The 24781-nt window shown below is 38.7% G+C and overlaps 1 protein-coding gene and 1 long non-coding RNA gene across 5 annotated transcripts in view; one reads left to right on the plus strand and one right to left on the minus strand.

The window, feature by feature from the left end:
* The window catches only part of LOC132231247 (uncharacterized), a 150296-nt gene that overhangs the window by 103259 nt on the left and 22256 nt on the right, over positions 1 to 24781 (plus strand). The gene's annotated exons all lie outside the window — the stretch shown is intronic.
* Positions 1 to 24781, minus strand: part of GPBP1L1 (GC-rich promoter binding protein 1 like 1) — a 48178-nt gene that overhangs the window by 9975 nt on the left and 13422 nt on the right. For 3 of the 4 annotated variants that reach the window (XM_059690023.1, XM_059690026.1, XM_059690025.1), the window contains exons 2-7: positions 20789 to 21824; positions 19862 to 19975; positions 16160 to 16289; positions 15473 to 15759; positions 1418 to 1490; positions 29 to 222 (exon numbers count right to left, since the gene is read on the minus strand). In XM_059690023.1, the coding sequence (XP_059546006.1) occupies positions 29 to 222; positions 1418 to 1490; positions 15473 to 15759; positions 16160 to 16289; positions 19862 to 19921 (744 nt within the window). In that variant the 5' untranslated portion in view covers positions 19922 to 19975; positions 20789 to 21824. The remainder of the gene's footprint in view (positions 1 to 28; positions 223 to 1417; positions 1491 to 15472; positions 15760 to 16159; positions 16290 to 19861; positions 19976 to 20788; positions 21825 to 24781) is intronic. The other variant, XM_059690024.1, reaches the window with a different exon arrangement.

The raw sequence follows: 24781 nt of genomic DNA on the forward strand, positions 1-24781 counted from the left end.
AAGTTCTTACATGGATTCCAAATCATACCTTGGAAGGAGGTGGTGCAGGCTTAGGAACCAGGTTCTTATAGACACTTGGAACCATGTTGGATGATTTGTTCCCATTTGCATAGTGAGATCCTGGTGAGGTGAATGCAGCAGAGAAGGCAGCAGCAGGATCTTCTTTGGAAACTTTTTTGATAACTAGCATTTTGGAGGTTTGTTTGGCACCAGGTGGGTTTTCTGTGAAATAAAATAGTAGAGAAACAAAAGAATGTAAAGATATTAGTTAACAGGAAGCACAGTTTATATGAAGATCTCACAATCAACAAAGAATTGACGACTGAGACTGAGGGACAAACATTCCTGATGTGTACTTAACAGATACCCTCAAAAGCAATACTACTTAGGAATTGTAGAAAAAAAGACAGTATATTAAGCACCTGATTCTAAAGTGATAAATCACCCAGAAAGCCCAAAGATGTTAGTAGTCTTTCAGGGGCATAACATTTCTAGTATATGGTGTATCACTCAGGCACAGAGCAAACAAGAATATATCCAAGGGTGGCAGCTCCTGTCAGCATGGGAATGGAGATCAGGAAACTGGGGAAGCTGCCATATACCATCGACAAAGGGGAAATGTTACAGCAACCATCCTTAATCCTAAAACTCAAGGTCCAAACCCAGTATTTAGATAAGGCCTTCCCAATATGATGCCTGACTACTGAACATGTCTAATGTAGGGACTAGGAGAGTACAGTTTGTAAATGCCAAATACCCTAATGCCACATCATGTTTGGTTTGAAATACACTGATTTGTCTGTTAATTTTTTATAAGGCTAGTTATTCCCATATATATATGTATGTATTTATGTATTTTCTCCTTTCCCTATATAATAAGCATCCTTTGTAATTGCCAAGACAAAACAAAAAACTCAGCAACTGGAACTTGAATAAAATGGTCTATAGGATGTGGTATTATATAGCCTTTCAAATAACACTTTAGAAGACCATTCAGTAATGTGGAAGAATGCTTAGAATACATTGTTATATATGCCTACCAAATATTTAGGACACACCGATAACACATATAACTCAATTTAATTGTAATAAGCAAATTAGCAATGTTAATTAAAAATTACTTCTTATAAGCTTTATATATTATTCTCCCTTTGCTTAAAATCTGCTTTCAAAAATAGAAAAAAAAATGCTTTAAGTTCAGGGCCCTTTAAGTTCTCAACAATCTGTATTCTAACTCATTACATTTCAATGATATTTTGGGGGGCAGAGTAGGAGTTAATAGGTGTTAGTTACTATGTGCAAATAGATGAGATGAGAAACAAGATAAAGAAACAAAATGAGAGATAAAGAATTTTTGCTCCTCTCCCTGATATGAAAAATTTAAAGTTGTGCCTTTAAAATGGCAAAATCTACCTACCCCACACTCCAGAAGGGGTCCCAATAGGTCTGCATGGCTGATTCTGTTTGCCAGCTTCTGGATTCAAAGAAGGCTAGGAAAAAAGGGATATTAATGGTTGATACAGAAAGCTAATCATTTTGGCACCTTTTGCAAAGTAGTACCACCATGAAACCTATCAAATAATATCAGCAGCATTTACTTAATGCTGTATTCAGAAATAACTAACAGATAAATGATGTTGAAATACAAAATAGATAGGTCTTATATTAATCTTAGGCTCTTTTGGGTTTCATTTCCTTTAAAAAGAGGAGTAAAAAACAAAACAAAACAGACTAAATGTTCAAGTTTTCTTTCCACAGAAAGCTGAATGAATAAGAATGTGAATCACTTTTCTCAGATTTAAGGACAATCTGTCAGTGTCTAAGATTGCTTTAGGACAGAAGCAAACCATGTGCCAGGGACTGCAATAGTAATACAAAGGTAATTAAGCCTATTAAAAAGAGTCCTTGTCCCCACAAGGGTTAGTTTCACTCTAAAGATAAACTTGAAGATAAATAGGTACAATAAAAGGTTATAGGGGATATGAAAATATCCATATTAAAGAAGGAATACTAAGAATAGCCAATTTCACGTGAAAGAGAAGTGCTCTTAGAAAAGTTTTCATTGGGAGATGACTAAGAGTCCTTAAAGATGATTTCCATGAGCGATTCTAAAGAACAGAATGCTCAGTGAAAGCTAAGACAGGAAAGCATGAAAAAGAATAGAATATTCAGCAACCTGCAAATAGTTCAACATGATTAGTGCTAGGGAAAGAGGGGACCCTTTTGTGAGGAAAGAGATGTTTGGCAAAGTAGGCAAGAGCCAGATTGTGGAGTATTTCTCAGAGACTGACTTTTATTTCTATAGGTAATGACCCCTCTTTCATAAACAGAGTTAACCATGATCCAATCATTAGTTTACATGGTCTGGTAGCAGCTTGAAGGATGTATTTGAGGGGTTTAAACATCAACTAGGAGACCATTAGAAGACTGATTTCATAGTCCAGGAGAGTAATGAAGGCAACAGAAGTAAAGGAAGATGAGGAAAAGGATGGAGAAGTGTTAAAGAGCAATAGACTGGACTTGAGAATGACACTGGTGTCCAAGCCTAAACTTTAAAATCTGGTAATAGAATAAGAAATGTCTTTTCGGCACAATTGACCATGGATAATTAAACGAATAGAAAGATGCCCACCCTCCACTACAGAGCTCCTGAATAAAAATCTCTAGGAGTAGGGCCCTAGCAGGTATGTATTTTCGACCTGTCAAGGTGAGAATCATTACTACGGAATAAGCAGATACAAACACCAACTCACTATATAAGTGGATAAATCAGTGACAGAATATGATTTTTTTTAGAATATCATGTTTTAATAGGCCTAGTTTTATAGATGTAGGTGTGAAAAACACCAACTCCATCTCTGTGTCTCAATTTCATTCGATTTTTTAAGTTTCATGCTTTGACCAACCTAATTGTTCTTTTTTGAATCTTTTTTTTTTATTGTTTAAAGTATTACAAATAGTTGTACATATGTCTCCTTTTTCCCTCATTGACCACCTCCCACTCTCCCACTCCCTGGCACATGCCCTCATCCCTCTAGTGTCTGTGTCCATTAGTTATGCTTATATGCATGCATACAAGCCCTTTGGTTGATCTCTTACCACCCCCCCACATGCCTTCCTGCTGAAGTTTGACAGTATGTTCGATGCTTTTTAGTCTCTGTATCTATTTTTGTTCATCAGTTTATGATGTTGTTTATATTCCAGAAATGAGTGAGAGCATGTGATATTTAAGCTCACTGTTCTTAGCAAGCATATCAAAGCCTTCCAATTATCTGTGTTCCTTAAAATGAAGCTATAAATACTTTTGTTAGTTAATAGCCAAAATGGCATGACAACTGAGATAAATATTAAACTACTGATAGTAGCAATGATAAACAATACTCTATCACAAGACCACCAGGAAGTACAGCCCCAGGCGCTACTGCATTTTTGTCCCTTTGTCTTATCAATTATTAGTACCCAAGTTACACTATCAAAAAAGTATACCAGCTCTAACCGGTTTGGCTCAGTGGATAGAGCGTAGGCCTGTGGACTAAGGGTCCCAGGTTCCATTGCGGTCAAGGACATGTACCTTGGTTGCGGGCACATCCCCAGTAGGGGGTGGGCAGGAGGCAGCTGATCGATGTTTCTCTCTCATTGATGTTTCTAACTCTCTATCCCTCTCCCTTCCTCTCTGTAAAAAAAAAAAAAAATCAATAAAATATATTAAAAAAAATTTTTTTTTAAAAAAAGTATACCATAGAGGAGAATAATCTGCAGAGTTCCTAGGTCTTCAACCCAATCTTTCATTATGTAAATGACCCTGTAATAAATTCTATGGAGTTGCCTGCTTTGTCTGCCAGTCTTTTTTTTTTTTTTTTTAAATATATTTTATTGATTTTTTTACAGAGAGGAAGGGAGAGAGATAGAGAGTTAGAAACATCGATGAGAGAGAAACATCGATCAGCTGCCTCCTGCACATCTCCTACTGGGGATATGCCCGCAACCCAGGTACATGCCCTTGACCGGAATCGAACCTGGGACCTTTCAGTCCGCAGGCCGACGCTCTATCCACTGAGCCAAACCGGTTTCGGCTGTCTGCCAGTCTTAAGACACCTTTCTCGTTAAGGTGACCATTACCTTTGCCCAGTCAGATACCTGCATTTTTAGTCACATTCTTTCTAGAATTTTCAGAAATACTGCCCCTATTTATGTGATAGCTTTGCTCTCTTTTCACTGATTTTTAAAAATGTAAAATAACTGCATAAAACAAATAGGCCAAATTCTTATAAACATTTTATAAGCCTCATTCAAAAACAAAAACAAAAAAAAGAAAATCCTTCTTTCCTGATTTACAGCAATCGCCTCTTTGCTTTTGTGTATCCCTCAAAACTATAGTTTGTCTACAAAAAACTTCAAACTCTCTTCATCTACAGATTACTTTAAAAAATCTTATACCTCTGTATTTTCTTTTCTTTTTTTAAAATATATTTTATTGATTTTTTACAGAGAGGAGGGGAGAGGGATAGAGTCAGAAACATCGATGAGAGAGAAACATCGATCAGCTGCCTCCTGCACACCCAACTGGGGATGTGCCCGCAACCAAGGTACATGCCCTTGACCAGAATCGAACCTGGGACCCTTCAGTCCGCAGGGTGATGCTCTATCCGCTGAGCCAAACCGGTTAGGGCCCTCTGTATTTTCTATAAATTGGTAATTGGTTCTAGAGGTTACAGAATCTCCTCCCTGCCTCTTTATTTTGGAAAGGCAACTTCTTACTGATGTTGTGTTTTTCTTTTAGGAGACACATACATCTGGTTGTGCTTCTTTGTGAGATGGTGGCACGCATTGATTGCCTATAGCCTAAAACTATTAACTCACTACAAGCTGCAAAACAATGACCTTCTAATTTTTTCACTCCTTCCTTATTAGCTATTATACTTCCATTAAAAGGAACTTACTCTATTTGGTGACTCACTGGTATGATTCATATGGAAAAGATAAAATGCATGCTAGTTTCTAAGATGAAATATTACTGTGAACTCACAGATTTAATTACAGTTGTGACTAAACCCTTGCAGTTATTAACCTTAATTGATACATGAACTATCCCATGTTTGGCCAGTGGGAACCTCTAATTTGGCTTCTGAATCCTTTTGCTACAATTCTAGTAGTCTTTTCTTCTTTGCTACTTAGTATGACAAAAAATCCCAAGCCTATCTTACAATACATGCTCTTTCCAGTAATGGTATTTCAAGACCACAATCTGGGCATTAGGAATGCTCATTGCTGTGGGATTGATCATTGTTTTTAGATCTTTTCAGTGGGGCAGGTGTGTGTGTATAGGACACATTTTCAAAGATAAAATACTTCTTATTGATATTTCTAATTCAAATTGAGTACCTTGGGGTTTTACTGAACATTTCTTATATCTGTATTTCCTTTCTTCTACACCAAGAATCCTGACTTTCAAGGATACAGGTATAGAATATCATATTCAATAGCTTTATTCCATATTACAATAGTCTGAGAAAAACAATATCAATATTATACCACCAGTATGATTAAAATGTTAATTTCTTGTACGTTTTCCCCATTCTCTCATTAAAATAGTTATGCTGTAAATAGACTGACAGAGCTATAGCTATTACATGCCAATACTTTATTTTAACTCTCACTTAGTCTTAGTTCTACAATTAAGCATATACTTAATATTTACCACCATTCCTTTTGTTGCTTGCTTGCTGTCTTTCTGGTCAGTTTGGTTGTCTGAAGCTTGTTGTCTAGTACTTTCCTCAGGAAAAGCCTTAGGAACAGTATTCTGAATTTCTATACATTGATACTTAACCTTTATAACTGAAGGGAAGTTTGACATAAAACCCTTGGCTCACGTTTTCTTTTATTGCATACTGCAACTGTTACTACGCTGATTTGTTATAAAGGTTTGTTGTCAAAGTGTCTGATTTTCTTTCTTTTATGAGTCACTTGGTCTTTATGCCTGGATGACCAAAGGACTTTTTTTTATTGTTTGAGTCTAGTATTTTATCACTATCTAGATGTTGGCTGTTCTGGTTATCCTTTCAATTTGTAGCTACAAATCTTATTGTAATATAAATTATTCCTGAATTACACTTTTTATTATTTAAACCATTCCTTTGTTTGAGTTATTTTTTGTGGAGTGGAGGGTAAGGATCCTATTATACATATACTAGAGGCCCGGTACACAAAATTCATGCACTTGGGGGGGGGGGTCCCTCAGCCTAGCCAGTGCCCTCTTGCAGTCTGGGAGCCCTCGGGAGTGGGCCTAAGCCAGTGGTAAGCAAACTGCGGCTCGTGAGCCACATGCAGCTCTTTGGCCCCTTGAGTGCGGCTCTTCCACAAAATACCACGTGCGGGCACGTGTGTACAGTGTGACTGAAACTTCGTGGCCCATGCGCAGATGTCGGTATTTTGTGGAAGAGCCACACTAAAGGGGACAAAGAGCTGCATGTGGCTCGCGAGCTGCAGTTTGCCAACCACTGGCCTAAGCCATCAGTTGGATATCCTTAGCTCTGCTGTGGGGGGTGGTGAGCCCAGCTCAGGGCTTCTGGCTGAGCAGTGCTCCCTGTGTGAGTGCACTGACCACCAGGGGCAGCTCCTGAGTTGAGTGTCTGCCCCCTGGTGGTCAGTACGCGTCATATCAACCGGTCGTTCTGCAGTTCCATTGATTTGCATATTAGCCTTTTATTACATAGGATTGGAGCCTTTCCCACCACAACTTCTGTATCATTTTTTCTCAATTCTAACTTTCAATCTATTTGTTTCTCCTTAATTTGTTCATTTGTATGTGATCATTTTTGGGAATGTGGGTCAAGATAGCTTTTTTTAAAAACATCATACTTTAGAGCTCTCCTGTTATTTTCATAGAGGGTCAAAAAAGAAATGATGGTTCACTTTCTTTCATGTCCTGGCTGTTCCCCTGCCCCACTTTCCCCCTTTTATCTGAACCTTGTCTTTCTTCTCTATTTGTTCTTTATAAAAAAAAAAAAATATTTTTTTTTATTGATTTCAGAGAAGGAAAGAGAAACATCAACGATGAGAGAAATAATTGATCCCCTGTCTTCTGCATGTCCCCTACTGGGTTCAAGCCTGCATCAGGGCAAGTAATCAGACCAGGAATCAAACTGTGACCTGCTAGTTCATAGGTGGATGAGCCACACCAGATGGACTCTGCAGCTCAATCTGGATTCTATTTCCAAAAGATTTGTCCTTGGGGGCTTTGTTTTGAAAGGGAATATTGCTGGTTAGTATGAACAACGATAGAACCCTGTGGTAGTTATCAATTTATTGTCTCTTAATTCCAAAGCCATCCATTCTGTCTGCTCTGTGTAAATGTTTCTGTGCACTTTAAAAATTTTCCTTTGTCGCCGAAACCGGTTTGGCTCAGTGGATAGAGCGTCAGCCTGTGGACTGAAAGGTCCCAGGTTCGATTCCGGTCAAGGGCATGTATCTTGGTTGCGGGCACATCCCCAGTAGGAGATGTGCAGGGGGCAGCTGATCGATGTTTCTCTCTCATCGATGTTTCTAACTCTCTATCTCTCTCCCTTCCTCTCTGTAAAAAATCAATAAAATATATTTTTAAAAAAATTTTCCTTTGTCAGCTGGCATGCTAATTTTTTAATCAGTAGAGAACAATGGAGAAACTTTTGCTTCTTGTTCCAGTGTGCTTACTCAGCAGACTCCTGTAGCACCCAGTTCCTGCTAAGCCAGGTTCTGAAGTACAAGTGAGCTCTGACGTGAGTGATTTTTGTAACAGGGAGGCATCTTCCATGAACAGTATTATCAAGTACTCTAGAAGGCAGATTTCCAGCATGTTCCTTGGAGAAGCACTTCAGCAATTGCTCAGCCATTCAGTGAGCCACAGCAAAGCCTTTTTCAACAAAGTCTGGATCTCAGTCTGGGGTGGTGATGGGGGAATGGGGAATTCTTCCTTGGGTGCTCATCTTAGCCTTAGGGTTAGTGGGCTGCTCCTTTTATCTGCTATTTCAATCTTCTTTAGTATTCTCTTTACTTCTTATTAGCCAATCACTCATTACACCATTCTAATAATTATTTATATTACTTTTTGTATAAAACTGCCATCTTCTTTCTTTTGCATATTTTAATTTCAAAATCAAATAAACAACTTCTCCTCCCACCAAATAAACAACATCCAAACCTGATGTCAAATGTGGGAAGAGAAGGCAAGGCTTGAGACTCTTGTATTCTGCCTTAGGCAGAAAGACAGAAGAGAAAAAAAACCACTAGACATCAGCAGAGGAAACCAGGTGGGCTGGGGACACACTCAGGGCTGCTGGGAGAGCAAGTTCTGCAGGTAGGAAGTCCTTATCGACTTCTTTCAGGTAAGAGGCATCTTCATCACCCTTAACGGGATGATGAAGATCATCTCATCAGGAACAGCAGCATTGGGTTCTTCTGCTGTCACGTCAATTTCATCAATGCCTAGGCCTAGCTTGATCATGCAGTAATGCAGTTGGAGTGGGTCTAGGGATTCTCACATGAGATGCCAGAAGAGAGCAGCGCAGTTTCAAACAGTAGCACAGGTCCTTTTGGGCCATCATGTACCCCATTGTACAGTAATCTCAAAGTGTCCGGGCTTTCATGATATGCTGCTCCATGTTGTCTGTCCAGCTGTAGGTAGGTGCTAGTCACATGCAGCAGGATAAAGACATAAACCGATTGGAGATTGTCACCTTCTCAACCTTCTTATCCAAGATTTCTTTCATGAGTTTGCATATTCTCACACTTGGCCTTGCTCTCTTCCATTGTCTTCTCTTCATCCTCAGGTAGCTCGAGGCCCCCCCTTGGTAATTGAGACAAAGCTTTTTTCATCAAACTCCTTGAGCTGCCGCACCGTACTCATCAATAGGCTCCATCTATTATACTACCCTTGAAGCTCCGCTTCTGCATTTGCTCCACAAAAGCAGAGTTGATAACCTCCTCTTTGCTCTCACCAATGATGTCAACACTTTACCACATTTATTTCATCATTCATTCTCTGTAGATATATATTTTTTTTTCTGCAGCATTTGCAGGTTGATGGATTTGATGTCACTCATCCTCAAAAATTTATTATGTATTTCCTTAAAAGAACACTCTCATAATCACAGTATAATTATAAAAACCAGGCAGTTAACAATAAATACTATTTATAATCCACAACCCTTATTTAAGCCATAACACTGATATCTTTTATAGCAAAACAAAGTTTTAAAAACATTGTTTTTCTCCCCACCCAGAATCCAATGTAGGTTCACATGTTGCCTTTAGTTGTTCTCTTTGGTTTTCTTTAATCTGGAACTTTTTTTCATAACCATAACTTTTTTTGAGTACAGGCTAGTTTTTGTGTGGAATATTTTCTAACTCTTTTGTAGAAACCTCAATTTGAGTACAGTAAAGTCTTGATATAATGGACTAATTCAGGCAAGGGAGAGTCTGTTAAAGCCGAAAGTCGGTTTTCTGAATGTGTATTCTAAAAATTGACAAATTAGTTAGTTTACCCGAGTTTACTTATGTAGACACGTTTGTGTAAAATTAAGTAGGAATGAAAAGTTTAATTTCACTGAAAAGTTTTCTATGTGAATTACAGCAAATTTAAGTTTATACTACATAGGTCTAGTAAATGCATGCAGTCACCAGTCACCTCGAGTGAACAAACGCACACAGCTGCTGTGTGGCTTAGTGCACGTGGCAAAATCGGCCAGCACATGTTAAAACTGTAGCAGAGGTCACCCCACGCAACAATAGAACCAATTGTCATGTGTAATGAGGTGCGATAACGTGCTAATCATTCCCTGAATATTGTTTACGAGCAATGACTTTTGGATTTAAATATGTAGACTTGCCCCGCTGGCATGGCTCAGTGGTTAAGCATTGTCCTATAAACCAGGAGATCATGGTTCAATTCCTACTCAGGGCATATGACTGGGTTTCGGGCTCTACCCACGGTGTGGGGTGTGCAAGAGGCAGCTGATTCAATGATTCTCTCTCATCACTGATGTTTCTAGCTCTCTCTTTCCCTCTCTGACATCAAGAAAACTATATTTATAGATAAATAAATAAAACCCACATGTTAATTATAAGCAAAACTTGGTTAAAAGCATTTTAAAATGGACAGGATATTAATTTTCAAATGACAAACAGAAAATTTTGTCCGTCTAACTGAGGGCCACAAAATCGAGGGTTGACTGTATGTGTAATGTTTTCTCATGGTTAGATTCAAGGATATGCATTTTTTGAAGGAATTCAGAAGTAATGTTGGATCCTCATTGCATCACACCAGAAGGCTTATGATCTGCTCTTGTACCATCCCATGACTGTGACATTAATCTACTTCTTAATAAAATAAAATTTACATACAACGAAGAGCACCAATACTAATTATACTATTCCAGGAGTTTTGAAAAATGATCACACCTTGCCAACTTCTATAAAGATAACTATTTCCTACAATCAGCAAGTTCACCCAAGCTTTTCCCAAGTCAATCCTCATTCCACATAGGCAACCACTGTTCTGGTTTTTGCCCTCACTATAGGTTATTTGCCTGTTCTAGAATGTCATATTAATGTAATTATACAGTACGTTCCCTTCACGGTAAGGCTTCATTGACATTCATCACGTTATTACATCAGTCATTCCTTTTTATTACTGAATAAATAATCCATTACATGATTACACCACAACTTTTTTATTTTTATGTTGATAGACATTTAAATTATTTCTAATTTTGGGCTATTATGAATGAAATTATAATAAATACACATATACCTTCATTTCTCTTTAGCAAAAAGTTAGACATGGAATGGGCCACAAGGTAAATTTATGTTTAGTTTTATAAGAAACAGCCTTTCCCCAAAACGGATGTACTCCTTCACAATCCCACTAACAATGTGAGAGAGTTCCAGGTGCTCTAAAATGTCACCAAATTTTGTGTTTAGCAGTATGTCATAGTGATACTAATTTGAATTTCCAAATTTCTCTTATGACCAAAAACATGGATCGTTTTTATCTACGTGCCTATTGGTCATTTGTATAATTTCCTTTGGGAATAGCCATTCAAATCTTGCCCATTAAAAAGAAAATTGTTGATTTGAGAGGGGGAGAGATGGATAGATTTGTTGTTCCACTTATTTATGCATTCATCCTAACTTTGGCATATCAGGATGACGCTCTAACCAGCTGAGCTACCCGACCAGGGCTAAAAACTAATACTGTTTTAAAACAAAATAACTGCCGAAACCGGTTTGGCTTAGTGGATAGAGCGTAGGCCTGCGGACTGAAAGGTCCCGGGTTCGATTCCGGTCAAGGGCATGTACCTGGCTTGTGGGCACATCCCCAGTGGGGGGCGTGCAGGAGGCAGCTGATCGATGTTTCTCTTTCATCGATGTTTCTAACTCTCTATCTCTCTCGCTTCCTCTCTGTAAAAAATCAATAAAATATATTAAAAAAAAATAATAAAAAAAAATAAAACAAAATAACTTTCTATAAAAGATCTTTAATTTGTTATTTTTGACCACCTACTTTTTCTTAATATACCTCTTCTTCAACCAATTATTTCTCAGTAATCCCTTACATTCCACAGGTTCTACTCTAGGCCACCTCTCTCTCTCTTTTTTTAAAATATATTTTATTGATTTTTCACAGAGGAAGGGAGAGGGATAGAGAGCTAGAAACAGATCAGCTGCCTCCTGCACACCTCCTACTGGGGATGTGCCTGCAACCAAGGTACATGTCCTTGACGGGTACGAACCTGGGACTCTTCAGGCCCCAGGCCAATGCTCTATCCATTGAGCCAAACCGGTTAGGGCGAGGCTTCCTCTCTTTATATATTATTCTCCTTGGGTGATTTTACCTATTTATAAACCTCAACTATTATTCTCTATTTCCAAGTGCATGTCTTTAGATCTCTCCTTTGGTACCAAGGATCTGTTATCTTCTCCTTCCAATTCTGCTCCTATTTTCCTTGGCAAATTAATTACTAATTATGCTTCAAGTTGCTTTGGAAAGAAATCTTATTTTTTATTCTTTCTTTCCCAGTTACAATACCTCAGTTCCAATTCTTTAGATTTATCCTATAAATAAGATCTTTTAAAACCTGTAAGTCTGTCAATGGGAAATGGATAAATAAATCTATATTCACACAATAAAATATTTACTATATAGCAGTAAAAAAGACATAGAGCAGGATTTCTCAAACATGGTACTACCAACATTTTGGGCTGGCTAATTCTTTTTATGGGGCTGTCCTATGCATTGTAGGATGTTAGGAAACACCTCTGATCTCTATATACTAGATGCCAATAGCACTATTCTTAGTTGTGACATGCAAAAATTCTCTAGATCAGTGGTTTTCAACCTTCTGGCCCTATAAATACAGTTCCTCATGTTGTGACCCAACCATAAAATTATTTTCGTTGCTACTTCATAACTGTAATGTTGCTACTGTTATGAATCGTAATGTAAATATCTGATATGCAGGATGGTCTTAGGTGACCCTTGTGAAAGGGTCGTTCGACCCCCAAAGGGGTCGCGACCCACAGGTTGAGAACCGCTGCTCTAGATATTGACAAATGTGTCCCAGGGGGAGATATGGGTAGGGGGTGACTTGCATTTGATTAAAAACCACTGATCCACAGGTATATGTATTAATACAGATAAACCTCAAAATAATTTTAAGCAAATAAAAGAGAATCCTATAAAATAAAAGCCTAATATGCTAAGTGTCCAGTTGTCTGTTCAACCAAAGTGTAATATGTTAATGATATGCTAAGGCTGCTCAACCCCTTGCTATGACGTGCACTGAGGGGGCAGATGCTCCGACCAGTAGATTAGCTTACTGCTGGGGTCTGGCCAATCGGGACTGAGCCAGACGGGCCAGACACGCCCTGGAGCCCTCTGTGGTTCCTCCCCAGCTGGCCAACCTCCCGCGTCCCTCCCTGGCCCCGATCATGCACAGGTGGGGTCCCTCGGCCTGGCCTGCACCCTCTCACAAACTGGGACCCCTTGGGGGATGTCGGAGAGCTGGTTTCGGCCTGATCCTGCGGGCCAGGCTGAGGGACCCCACTGGTGCACGATTTCATGCACTGGGCCTCTAGTACAATATAATACTGTTCATATAAAGATCAAAATCAGGCAAAAATTATATTATAGAATGTTTATGGATATACACATGTAGTAAAAGTCTATAAAAAACATGTATGAGGATGATGAAACATTGAAAATAAAGATGGTGATTACCTCTAGGGCAGTGGTTCTCAACCTGTGGGTTCCGACCCCTTTGGCGGTCGAACGACCCTTTCACAGGGGTCACCTAAGACCGTCCTGCATATCAGATATTTACATTACGATTCATAACAGTAGCAACATTACAGTTATGAAGTAGCAATGAAAATAATTTTATGGTTGGGTCACAACATGAGGAACTGTATTTATAGGGCCAGAAGGTTGAGAACCACTGCTCTAGGGGAAAGTGAGGAGAACAGATTAGGGAAGCTTTAACTATATCTGTGATATTTTACCATTTTAAAAAAATTTAACAGACATTTACTACTTTTGTTGAACAACCTCTACACATAAAATAATGGTTTAAGATTTTTTTTAGTTGAAAGATACTTAGGTCTTAAAAGGTTTTGTGAGTCTGCTCCATGTTTTCTGGGAATCATTTAACTGATCCTTTTAAGATTTCTGAAGCCGGCAGCCAGATAGAAAAGTTGTAATATTTTAATTCTTTTGTAAAAGAATGGTCTAGAGCAGTGATGGCAAACCTTTTGAGCTCGGCGTGTCAGCATTTTCAAAAACCCTAACTTAACTCTGGTGCCGTGTCACATACAGAAATTTTTTGACATTTGCAACCATAGTAAAACAAAGACTTATATTTTTGATATTTATTTTATATATTTAAATGCCATTTAACAAAGAAAAATCAACCAAAAAAATGAGTTCGTGTGTCAAAGGTTGGTCAATGTGCATAGGTTCGCCATCACTGGTCTAGAGCATATTTGGCAAATGTTAATATTTCACAAAGTTAGGTGATGTGCTAATTTGATCATTTTCTTCATATTCTATGTACACTTAGAACAGCGGTTCTCAACCTGTGGGTCGCACCCCCTTTGGGGGTCGAACGACCCTTTCACAGGGGTCGCCTAAGACCATCTTGCATATCAGATGTTTACATTACGATTCATAACAGTAGCAAAATTACAGTTATGAAGTAGCAACGAAAATAATTTTATGGTTGGAAGTCACCACAACATGAGGAACTGTATTAAAGGGTCGCGGCATTAGGAAGGTTGAGAACCACTGACTTATAGAATATTGTATAAAAAACATAAATGCAAAATAAATTTGCCCTTACTGACCTTGTTCAGATTTGATTTGACAACAAACTTCCATTTAAATCACTTAGCAGATGAAGATAATGCTACCTTAACCTTTTTCTTTCTGTCATCAATTCATTTCCCAGTTGGAATGCCACAGAACTGATCAAGGACTCTCTCTTTTTTTTTTTACATTTTCTTTTTTTGTTTAAAGTTTGACATGATAAAGGACTTTCTTATCAAACTATGCCAATCAGTTGTTTAATACCTAGTTTAGAAGGTACTCTAAATAACTTCAACTCTACACCATACTACTTCAGTTTTTTTACAATCTCTTTTTTTATCAAAGCACATAATAAACCAAACTATTAAAGAGACCTAGATATACCTGTTTTATAAATGCTCAGCTGGTTGTGGTCATAGATAAATATTAGATAAATATTCATGTAAGATATAAATTATAATTAGTGGGTTCATTTAATTATAGGAATAGAAGTACAAAAAGAAACTCATTTTATAATAAGAATACAATTAAACTTATTTGGATTGATGATATGATGATTTCACCAAGTTTTCAAAATGTGATGAACAACAGATTTTGTTTCTTCATCACTCCACCTATTCTTTCATGTATTTGCTTATAAGAGTACTTTTGATTTAGAGCCAAAAGGCATGTACTTCAACACACAATAGCATCAAGTTTCACAGAATAAATAGACAACAGCTAGAGTACTACTAATTGCATGTTTATAACTTATTATAACTTTTATATAAAAGGGCAAATTTAAGAGAAAAAACCCTCTTATGATAATTGGAGAAAGACAATTTAATATGCAGGACTACATTTTTACATTATTATATATTTGAATACTAAACCTTACAAAACTTAATGGAAATTAAGGATCTTTTTTAAAGTTCCAAAGGCATAAAGATGAAAACAAAAGATGTGCTCAAAGTTACACAAGATTTTTGACACCATCTTCATGCTAATCAACTCTTCTCAGAAAACAATAAAAATCTAAACGTAGGGACTCAATTTTTAGTAATTTCTGAAATGTTCTCATTACTAATAGGGTCTTGTAATTAAGACATTATTTGTTAGGTTTTAACTGCACAACTAAACCATCATAATACTTACGAAGTCTTCCTCTTCAAACTGCAACTTTTCCACCTTGTCTTCTTTCCTTTCTTCCCTAATCTCTGCAGGTGGCTTTTCCTGAAAGGCACAGCCTTTCCTGGAGTGAAAGCTGCCATTCCAGTGGCGATGGTTTCCTGCGCCACCCCCACTACGCTGGCTCATGCCATCATGACCACGGGAAGAGCCATGCCAACCAGATAGGTTTCCTGTGATTCCAGCATATGCTCCCTTAGAGACACCCGAGTCCACAGAATCATGGCGAAACAGGGAGGGCTGGTGCCAGGAATCTAGAACAGTAAGGAAAAGTAACACATTAGATTATTTGCTTCCTGGAAATTCAGAAATAATTTGGCCAGATGCTTCCTTATCTGGTTTATGGTATCACCAAAAGCCCTTCAGGGGGACCTTTTAAATAAAAGATTAAGTTTACGGAAAAGAAATCACAAAATATATATTTTTCTTTTAATGTATTTCTATATGAGTTCTTCCACTGAATAAATGACTCATGAGAACACCCAATATAGTTGAGAACATAACAATGTTAGAAAGCCAACATAGTTGGAGTATTTAACTGAGAACTATGCTTAGAAAAGATCATAATTTCAAGATTATGGACATGCACCCTCATGCTGGGCTTGCCCTAAATGAGTAGCTTAAATATAAACATCGAAGTTGGCCATGGCTCACCTCCTGTAGTTCGTAGAGGTCCATTGTTAAAAAAGCCATCAGAGGAATTATGTCGACGACGGCTTACTCCAAATCTACCATCTCCTCGGGGTAGGTGCTCTCCGTGTTTTTCAAAGGTGGCTGTAGGTGACTAAGATGATAAAGAATAGGGAAACAAACAGGTAAGTAGATATGTCTTTCTTAGATTTTGTAGCAGGCTTTTAGAAAACAAGAAATGACTGTGGCAGAAACTGCCATTATAAGAATACTAGTGTCCCAGTGCATGGATTTGTGCACACTGAAAGGAAATTAACTATAAGAAATATATATATGTGTGTATATATATATATATATATGTGTGTGTGTGTGTGTGTGTATGTATTATATTTGTCTAAAGTTTTACATATGTCTCCTTTTTCCCTGATTGACCCCCCTGCCACAGCCATTCCCACCCCAGGGAAGCCCCCACCGCCCCAGTGTCTGTGTCCATTGGCTACGCTAATATGCATGCATACAAGTCCTTTGGTGCTAATAAGAAATATTTTAATATCGCTATTTGCCCTTTCTCTATACTAGAAGTGTCAACCAAATTCATGATCAACAATGACAGATGGAAACACGTGTGTGACTGGCACCAGCGAGAGCTTTATATGTATCACGCATGCGTGAGTCAACTTAGCCTTTAATATATATAGAATAAACTTGCTTAATTAGACCTGCTTTCTGATGTAGCTAAACTTTTTCCAGCCCAGTGAAGCACCCCAACTTCTCTCTCAGGTAATTGTCAGCAACACAGCTGTAAATATCAACAGGAAGCAGATTATTATTGTAGATCACTCAGGGAGAACAAAGGGTAAAATATTTAACTGCAGCTGTGTTTGACTACATTCTGTACAGTGAGAAAACCTGAAGTCATTTTCCAGGTCCACCATTTCTTCTTTTCAGTGGGGTCAAGTTTCTAAGCTTTCTAAATCTCCGTTTTCTGACTGATGAAAAGAAAACAGGATTCCACTGAGTCTCCCATCTACCTACTCCAGGACTTCTGTGAGAATCAAATGAGATGAAGCACAGGAAAAGGCTTCATAGACATTTGGTTAAAGTGTGAAATGTTTGCAGCTGGCTATAAAGCAAGTTGTGTTACTCGACTGAAGAAACTGCAAGGAGGCTAGTCATCGCTAGGGAGAGGAAGCCGGGTGTTGCTACATGATGTCATTACCCGGCGTCCATAGCCACCGTTTCCGGGCTAGGCTTGGGGGCCACATTTTGCGCCATGTGGTCTCGGCAACGTTGGCTGCAATTTGGTGGGCTGTTGCTCCGAGTGGTGGTGGGGCCTGTGTCCCACTTGGGGGAAGCCAAGTGTTGCTTTGTGGGCGCCAGGTCCACAGTGCCATTTCTCGGTGCGCGTCACAGCAGCGCCTGCGTTGAGTGTCTGCCCCTTGGTGGTCAGTGTGCATCATAGTGACCAGTCGGACAGTCAGACACTTAGCATATTAGCCTTTTATATATATAGACTAAAGGCCTGATGCATGAAATTCGTGCAAAAGTAGGCCTTCCTTCCCCCAGCTGCTGGCACCAGCTTCCCTCTGGCACCCGGGACCCGGGCTTCCCTCCAGCCACCAGCAGGCACCTGGGATCTGGACTTCCCTCGCAGCTCTGGCTTCCTCTGGAAGGATGTCTGGTCTAATTAGCATATTATGCTTTATCATTATAGATAGGCCATAATAAGGGTACCTCAGGCCTCTGAGTCAAGAGAGGGCCTAGGTTACATATTCAATCATTAACTCACTTACACTATCCCAGAAGGAAAGAAAAGGAAGCTACTTCAATTAATTACAAAAAACCCTGTCAGGCACAGCCAGTGTAGCTTAGTGGTTGAGTATCAACCTATGAACCAGAAGGTCCCGGTTTGATTCCCAGTCAGGGCACATGCCCAGGTTTCGGGCTTTATTCCCAGTGTGGGGCATGCAGGAGGCAGCCGATCAATGATTCTCTCTCATCATTGATGTTTTAACTCTCTCTCTCCCTTCCTCTCTGAAATTAATAAAGATCTATTTAAAAACAAAACACAAAACAACCTTGCCAGAAAGAATAAGTCCCAAAACTTCACACTTAAAAATATTAAGTTAATCTCGCAATAGGAAAGAAAAATTAAGATGTTTCCTTAAAAAAATTCTAAACAGATTATTTTTGTAAATTATTGTAGACTGGAGGAGTGGTTGAATGCCCACCTTTGTAGGACACTAACAACTACACAAAGCTTTTATCCTCCTATATAATAAAAGGGTAATATGCAAATTGACCCCAACAGCAGAAGGACCAGAATGACCGCTTGACCAGTCACTATGAGGTGCACTGATCACCTCTTGGTTCCTTTCCCTGGCCAGCAGGCTCTGATCGTCCGATGGCAAACGGGGAACCGAAGATGGGTGGTGGGGGGTGCAGGTAGTGTTAGGCCAAGGCCCCCGCCCTGCCAGTTTCCCCACACACAGAGGATGACCCACGGAGGGTGCGGGGCCGGCGATCAGGTGGGAATGGCTGACCTCTCGGTCCTGTCCCCCAACCGTCAGGCTCCTATTGCCCAATGGCAAACGGGAACTGGGGTGGGTGGCAGCAGGGGGCGGGGCCGGCTTCCGGCAGCTGGTGAAGGTGGCCCTGATCACAGGCCAGGCCTAGGGACGGTACCCGCGCAGAAATTTCCTGCGCCGGGCCTCTAGTAGTTTTATAAAAGACTTATTTTCAAACATTACTTAATACTTATAACAGTACTATAATTTGGCATCATCCTCATTTTACTCACTTACACATGAGTTAAGAAGTCAGGAAGAATTAGTCTTTGAAGTCACACAAAAAAGAAAGCAGTTTATGGAACAGTTTTACAAATGAACTGTAATGTCCCTTCCTATTCCAAATAATTTTATCCTATGACATTCTTTAATCTCAAGTGATAGAGACCAAAGTCTAAAAAGCCATTTGAAGTATAGATATATTTGACAAGGGCTTATAGGAAAACTACAGGTTGGGGCATAGACATCTTTACATCTAATTTATTAATATTTTCACCAATATTTGGTATTGCCAGTCTTTTTTATTTTAACCACTATAGTGGGTTACAACAATTTTTCTCCTATTCTTTTTCTAGAAGTTTTATGGTTTTTAATTTCTGTATTAAATTACCTTGGCACTTTAGTAAAAAATCAACTGGCTACATATTTAGGACTATTTTTGAATTCTCTATTTGATTCCATTGCTTTAATATGCCCATCCTTATGCCAATACCACACAACTTTGCTTACTGTAGCTTTATTAAAAATATTGAAATTTGCCTGGCTGGTGTGGCTCAGTGATTGAGAATCTACCCATGAACCAGGAGGTCACTATTCGATTCCGGGTGAGGGCACATGCCTGGGTTGCAGGCTCTATCCCCAGTAAGGAGGGGGGGGCTGCAGGAGGCAGCCAATCAATGATACTCTCATCATTGATGTTTCTATCTTCTCTCCCTCTTCCTTCCTATCTATCTATCTATCTATCTATCTATCTATCTATCTATCTATCTATCATAAATATAAAATAAAACAAAGGTAATTAGTCTGTGAAAACATATTTGAAATCCTCTGGCAAAGCTGAAAATCCAAAAACACCTAAACTGTAAAACCGAAGTCAAGACAAGTTGGGCATGAAAAAAACACTGGTATTTGGGTAGTTACTATAGGAATGGACCAGTACCTTAACTGCCTGTGGTGTTGAAAAATTTAGCCAAGCAGGAACAAAGTCATGCTGCGCCATTTAGGTCCAGTGTCTCTTTTCAGCAAGGTGAGGCATCAACCTCATGGCCAGGATCTGAAAATGAGAGAACTCTCATCATTTATGCTTGCAAGATCTTGATACTAATGTGTAAAGGAGTTTGTGATTACTTAAGATCCTGCTCTTTACAGAAAGACCTGCCCTCTGAGTCTGTCTAGATTACTAATCAGAATCCATACTTCAGAGAAGTTTTAACAAAGAAATGGTCTGTGAATATATATCCATGAAAAACACACATACAAAAAGTGACCTAGACCTGGAAGGTTATATGAAAGAAGCTAATGAATTCTTGAGTTATAGCAGAAGAACCTTAAGAATAAACATTTAGCCCTGGCTGGTTTGGCTCAGAGGATAGAGCATCGGCCTGTGGACTGAAGGGTCCCGGGTTTGATCTGGTCAGGGGCACATGCCCAGGTTGGGGGCGTGCAGGAAGCAAAGAATCAGCGATTCTCTCTCATCATTAATGTTTCTCTCTCTCTCCCTCTCCCTTCTTCTCTGAAATCAATAAAAATATAATTTTTAAAAAAGAATAAACATTTACTCAAAATTACAGATACTTATAAAAAGAGATTAATCTCCTTTAGGTAATTTTTGGCAAAACCAGTAGGGGAAAAAAAGGCAGTAAAAAAATCTTCCTAGAGAAGGAAGATACAACCTTTCAAGAGTTTTATTTAGTTCACATTTTAATTTCCTCAAACACAACTATCATCAGTTTTTCCTGAAAGATCCATTACTGTCTCCAAATCACCCCACTGATATTTTCCAAAATCAAATACACCAGAAAGCAGTATATCTTCCACGATACATATACATACAGTCTTCTTCCCAAGTTAGACATAGAATATTTACCCCAGAGTGTAACCTCTGTGGTCCTGTTTCCTGAACTCCTTGAGTCTGCCAGCTGGATTTCCCACGAGGTTCTCGTTAGAAGGGTGCTTAATAAGGCTGACCAGCAGCACACCTTATGATGAAGCACAAAGAAGCCAGGCTCTGTGTGGATCACTCTCTCAGTCCCCTCAATTGCTCATCTTAAACTACCTAGTTCCTGACACGGTTTCCAAAAGGGAAAAGGGGGGAGGGGGAGGGGGGAGGGGAAGATAAAAAAAGTATTTGTTACATTTAAAAATGGGGGGAAGGGGAAAGACCTATGTCTATGTTCACCTCATTCAACTTCCTTGAGTGATGGCTCTATGATGTTGTTTAAATAGATAATACATGGATATTTGCACAGTGAGTACAAACACTGTTCATAGCAAGGGCATAACTAGAAAGACAGGTGGACTTGCAAGGGCAAATAATGTCATCTAAGTGACAGATCAAAAATATAATATTAAAGAGCTATAAAAGGTCTTCTGAGCATTCAACTCCAGTGGCAAAACATCCACATGAAAAGCCCTTAATTTACAAATCTCATTATTCTTACACAGCTGCTAAAAATAGTGTGCAGATATGTATTTATATTTGTCTTATTCTTCAAAATCTAAGGATATAAGAAATCTTGTTAAAAAAAAAAAAAATCAGACAGGAACTTGATATACTTTTCCCTCCAAAGAATAGCAGCTTTCAAGGCAAATTTCTTGGTATAAAGCTCCCAAATGTATCTTCTATTTCTTTGGTCTTCACTATTTATAAATTCACAGCAAAATTAAAACAAGTAGAAAGATGGGGGTTAAGGAGTAGTCAAGGAGAAAGACAGTTCCAAAGTGAGGTTTTCTTCTCTGCAGTTTTCTGTATTTCACTTGTTTTGCCCTTTCCTGAAGACTGAAATTGAGCTACTGGAAGGTGATGTGAAGAATCTTCTATTGCTTCAGTAGAGAAGTCATTTATTATTTTGGATCCATATCCATCATTATTCAATAATTTAAAAGGCCACAGGAATCTAACACTATAAAAAAAACAAAAACAAAATAACATTATCACAAGGCGAAATCATTATTATATATAATTGCTAAAATGAGACAATCAAATGTTCACTCAAATAAAGGTCCTTAGGAGTCAAAACTCTTAAGTCTAATTTAGACATTAATGTGTCACCACCTATAGCAACAACATATTAAGCTGGTTATAATTCTAAGAATTTTAGAAAAGCCACCTGAAGAGAGTCTGCTTTTTAAAGAGAGGATATGTTTTCAATCATTTTAGAGAGAGAGGAAGGAGAGAAAGAAACATGGATGTGAGAAACATCGATCAGTTGTCTCCCGTATGTGCCCTGATTGGGAATCAAACCCACAACCTTGTCCCAATCAAATGAATCATCCAGCCAAAGCAAGAGCTCGCTTTTTTATATAACCATTAATCCAATTAGCTATCAAAGGAATTCAGAAATGCTAATTATGCCCTGGGTTTGATTTCCAGTCAGGGCACATACCCAGGTTGCAGTCCAATTCCTAGTCAAGGTGTATGAGGGAGGCAACCGATTGATGTCTCTTTCTCATTGATGCCTGCATGTCTGTTTCTCCCTCCCCCTACTCCTCTCTTTAGGTCAATTAAAAAAAAAAAAAAAGGAAATGCAAATTAAAGAGTGTTAGATTTATACATAGAACAGCTTGCTATAAATAAATGGTCGAAGAGCCATAGAACTTGCTCATTTATTACCACAGTCATCATCTACCTAATTATTCAGGCTAGTAAATACCTCCGTGGGGAAATAAAGGGAAAGAAATAAAAAAGATCATGGGGTGGGGGGTTCAATTTTATCTATAATACATTATTTCTTAAGTTGAGTGATGTGTACATGACTATCCACTTGTTCTCTACACTTTTTTATATACTTGTAATACTTAAAGAGCAGTAATAGAATAAGCATATATGAAGTTGGGTAAATGATTTGAATAATGTATTTTATAAGTTGAAACACATATACATGTAAACATACATATATATCAATCATCCAGAGTATATCTAGTCCTTCAGCAAAAATGGAATAGCCCTAACTGGTCTGGCTCAGTAGATAGAGCGTCGGCCTGCAGACTGAAAGGTCCCAGGTTTGATTCCAGTCAAGGGCATGTACCTTGGTTGCGGGCACATCCCCAGTAGCAGGTGTGCAGGAGGCAGCTGATCAATGTTTCTAACTCTCTATCCCTCTCCCTTCCTCTCTGTAAAAAATCACTAAAATATATTTTTAAAAAATGGAATAGTCATAAAAACTGACCTTACACTAGTTGTTTCAATTAGTTCCAAAGAATGAAACACCCATGTTCTCTAATCACATTGAAAAATTAGAAAATGACTTTCTCTTGCAGTTCCCTCTCCTTCTTCCTGATGAAATCCTGTCCAAAGCCATTAGATGGGGTCAAGCAAGTTAAGGATCTGTTGGTGGCAGAGGAGGTGCTACAGTGACCCAGAGCAGGGTGTTGGGACCTAACCAGATGTGAAGGGTGTCCATGTGGGGTGGAGAATGGAGAAATGTGTGTGTAAAGTAGCGGCACAGTGCAGGATGTCAGAACCCATTAGGCATCACAAGCAAGTGTCCCAGTAGGAGGGCAGCCCAATGCAGAGTGGGAGCCTGAGTGGAATGAGAAGGGCATCCTGGCACAGGGATAAGGCCAAGCTAACTAAGGGCTTCCATGCAGCAAGGTGCCTTCACAGGTGTTCCAACTTGAGTGTGGTGAGAAAGGACTACTTTCAAGGGAGAATGTGATAACAGAAGGTTGGTCATATATTGGGAATTAATCAAAAAGTAAAAATATTAGGAAGCATGGGTGTCAGATTGCTTACTGTGTGAGACAGGAGGCAATGGTAAAGAAAATTTCAAAATAAATAGAGCGACAAAAAACACACACAATAAATTTGCAATATTACAGCTAGGGCAGCACTTAATAGAAAATAAGTTTTAAAAACACTTTTTAAGAAGACTAAAAACAGCCCAGCTGGCATGGCTCAGTGGTTGAGCATTGACTTATGAACTAGAAGGTCATGGATCCGAGTCCTGGTCAGGGCATATGTCAGGGTTTCGGGCTCGATCTCCAGTGTGGTGCATGCAGGAGGCAGCCCATCAATGATTAGCTCCCATCACTGATGTTTCTATCCCTCTCTCCCTCCCTCTTCTTTTCTAAAATCAATAGAAATAGATATTAAAAAAAAAAAAAAGACTAAAAAACAAACTGACCTAATAATCTAGATGATAGAAAGAATTGAATTCATGATCTTCTGGTGCACTGGAAGATGTGCTCCAACCAACAGAGCCACACTGGTCAGGGCACTTTTTATAATATATTATAAACTCCTTTGGTGATGTATTTTGGGGCTGTAACCATTTTTAAAGGCAGACTAAATGAAGTGGCTTTTGCTCAAGTACTTTAATTGTGCCTTCTAATGCACTTAACACTTGCTTCTTCAGAAAGAGTTACAAATGTTGATCTTAACTCCCAGCAGCAGGCCAAAAATTTGTTGCTTGTAGAATGTCCTTCTTTGAAACTCACACGACATCTAGCATGATGCCTTTTCAAGTAGAAAAGATTCAAAGGTTTAATAAATTATAATAAAGCAAGGATGCAGAAAAATTGGAACCCTCTACATCATTGGTAGAAATATAAAATGGTGCAGCTGCTGTGGAAAATATTTGGTGATTCCTCACAAAGTTATAAAGCTACCATATGACCTAACCATATTTCCACTCCTAAGTATATAGCCAAGAGAAATGAAAACATGTGTCCACACAAAAATTTTTTAAGTGAATGTTCATAGCAGCTTTAGTCACAATAGCCACAAAGTAAAACAACCCATTCATATATCCATCAACTGATGAATACATAAACAAATGTCATATATCCATACAATAGAATATTGTTCAGCTATAAAAAGGAATAAAGTTCTGATACATGCTACCACATGGATAAACCT

Source organism: Myotis daubentonii, chromosome 3 (assembly GCF_963259705.1).
Source record: "Myotis daubentonii chromosome 3, mMyoDau2.1, whole genome shotgun sequence".
Lineage (NCBI taxonomy): Eukaryota > Metazoa > Chordata > Mammalia > Chiroptera > Vespertilionidae > Myotis > Myotis daubentonii.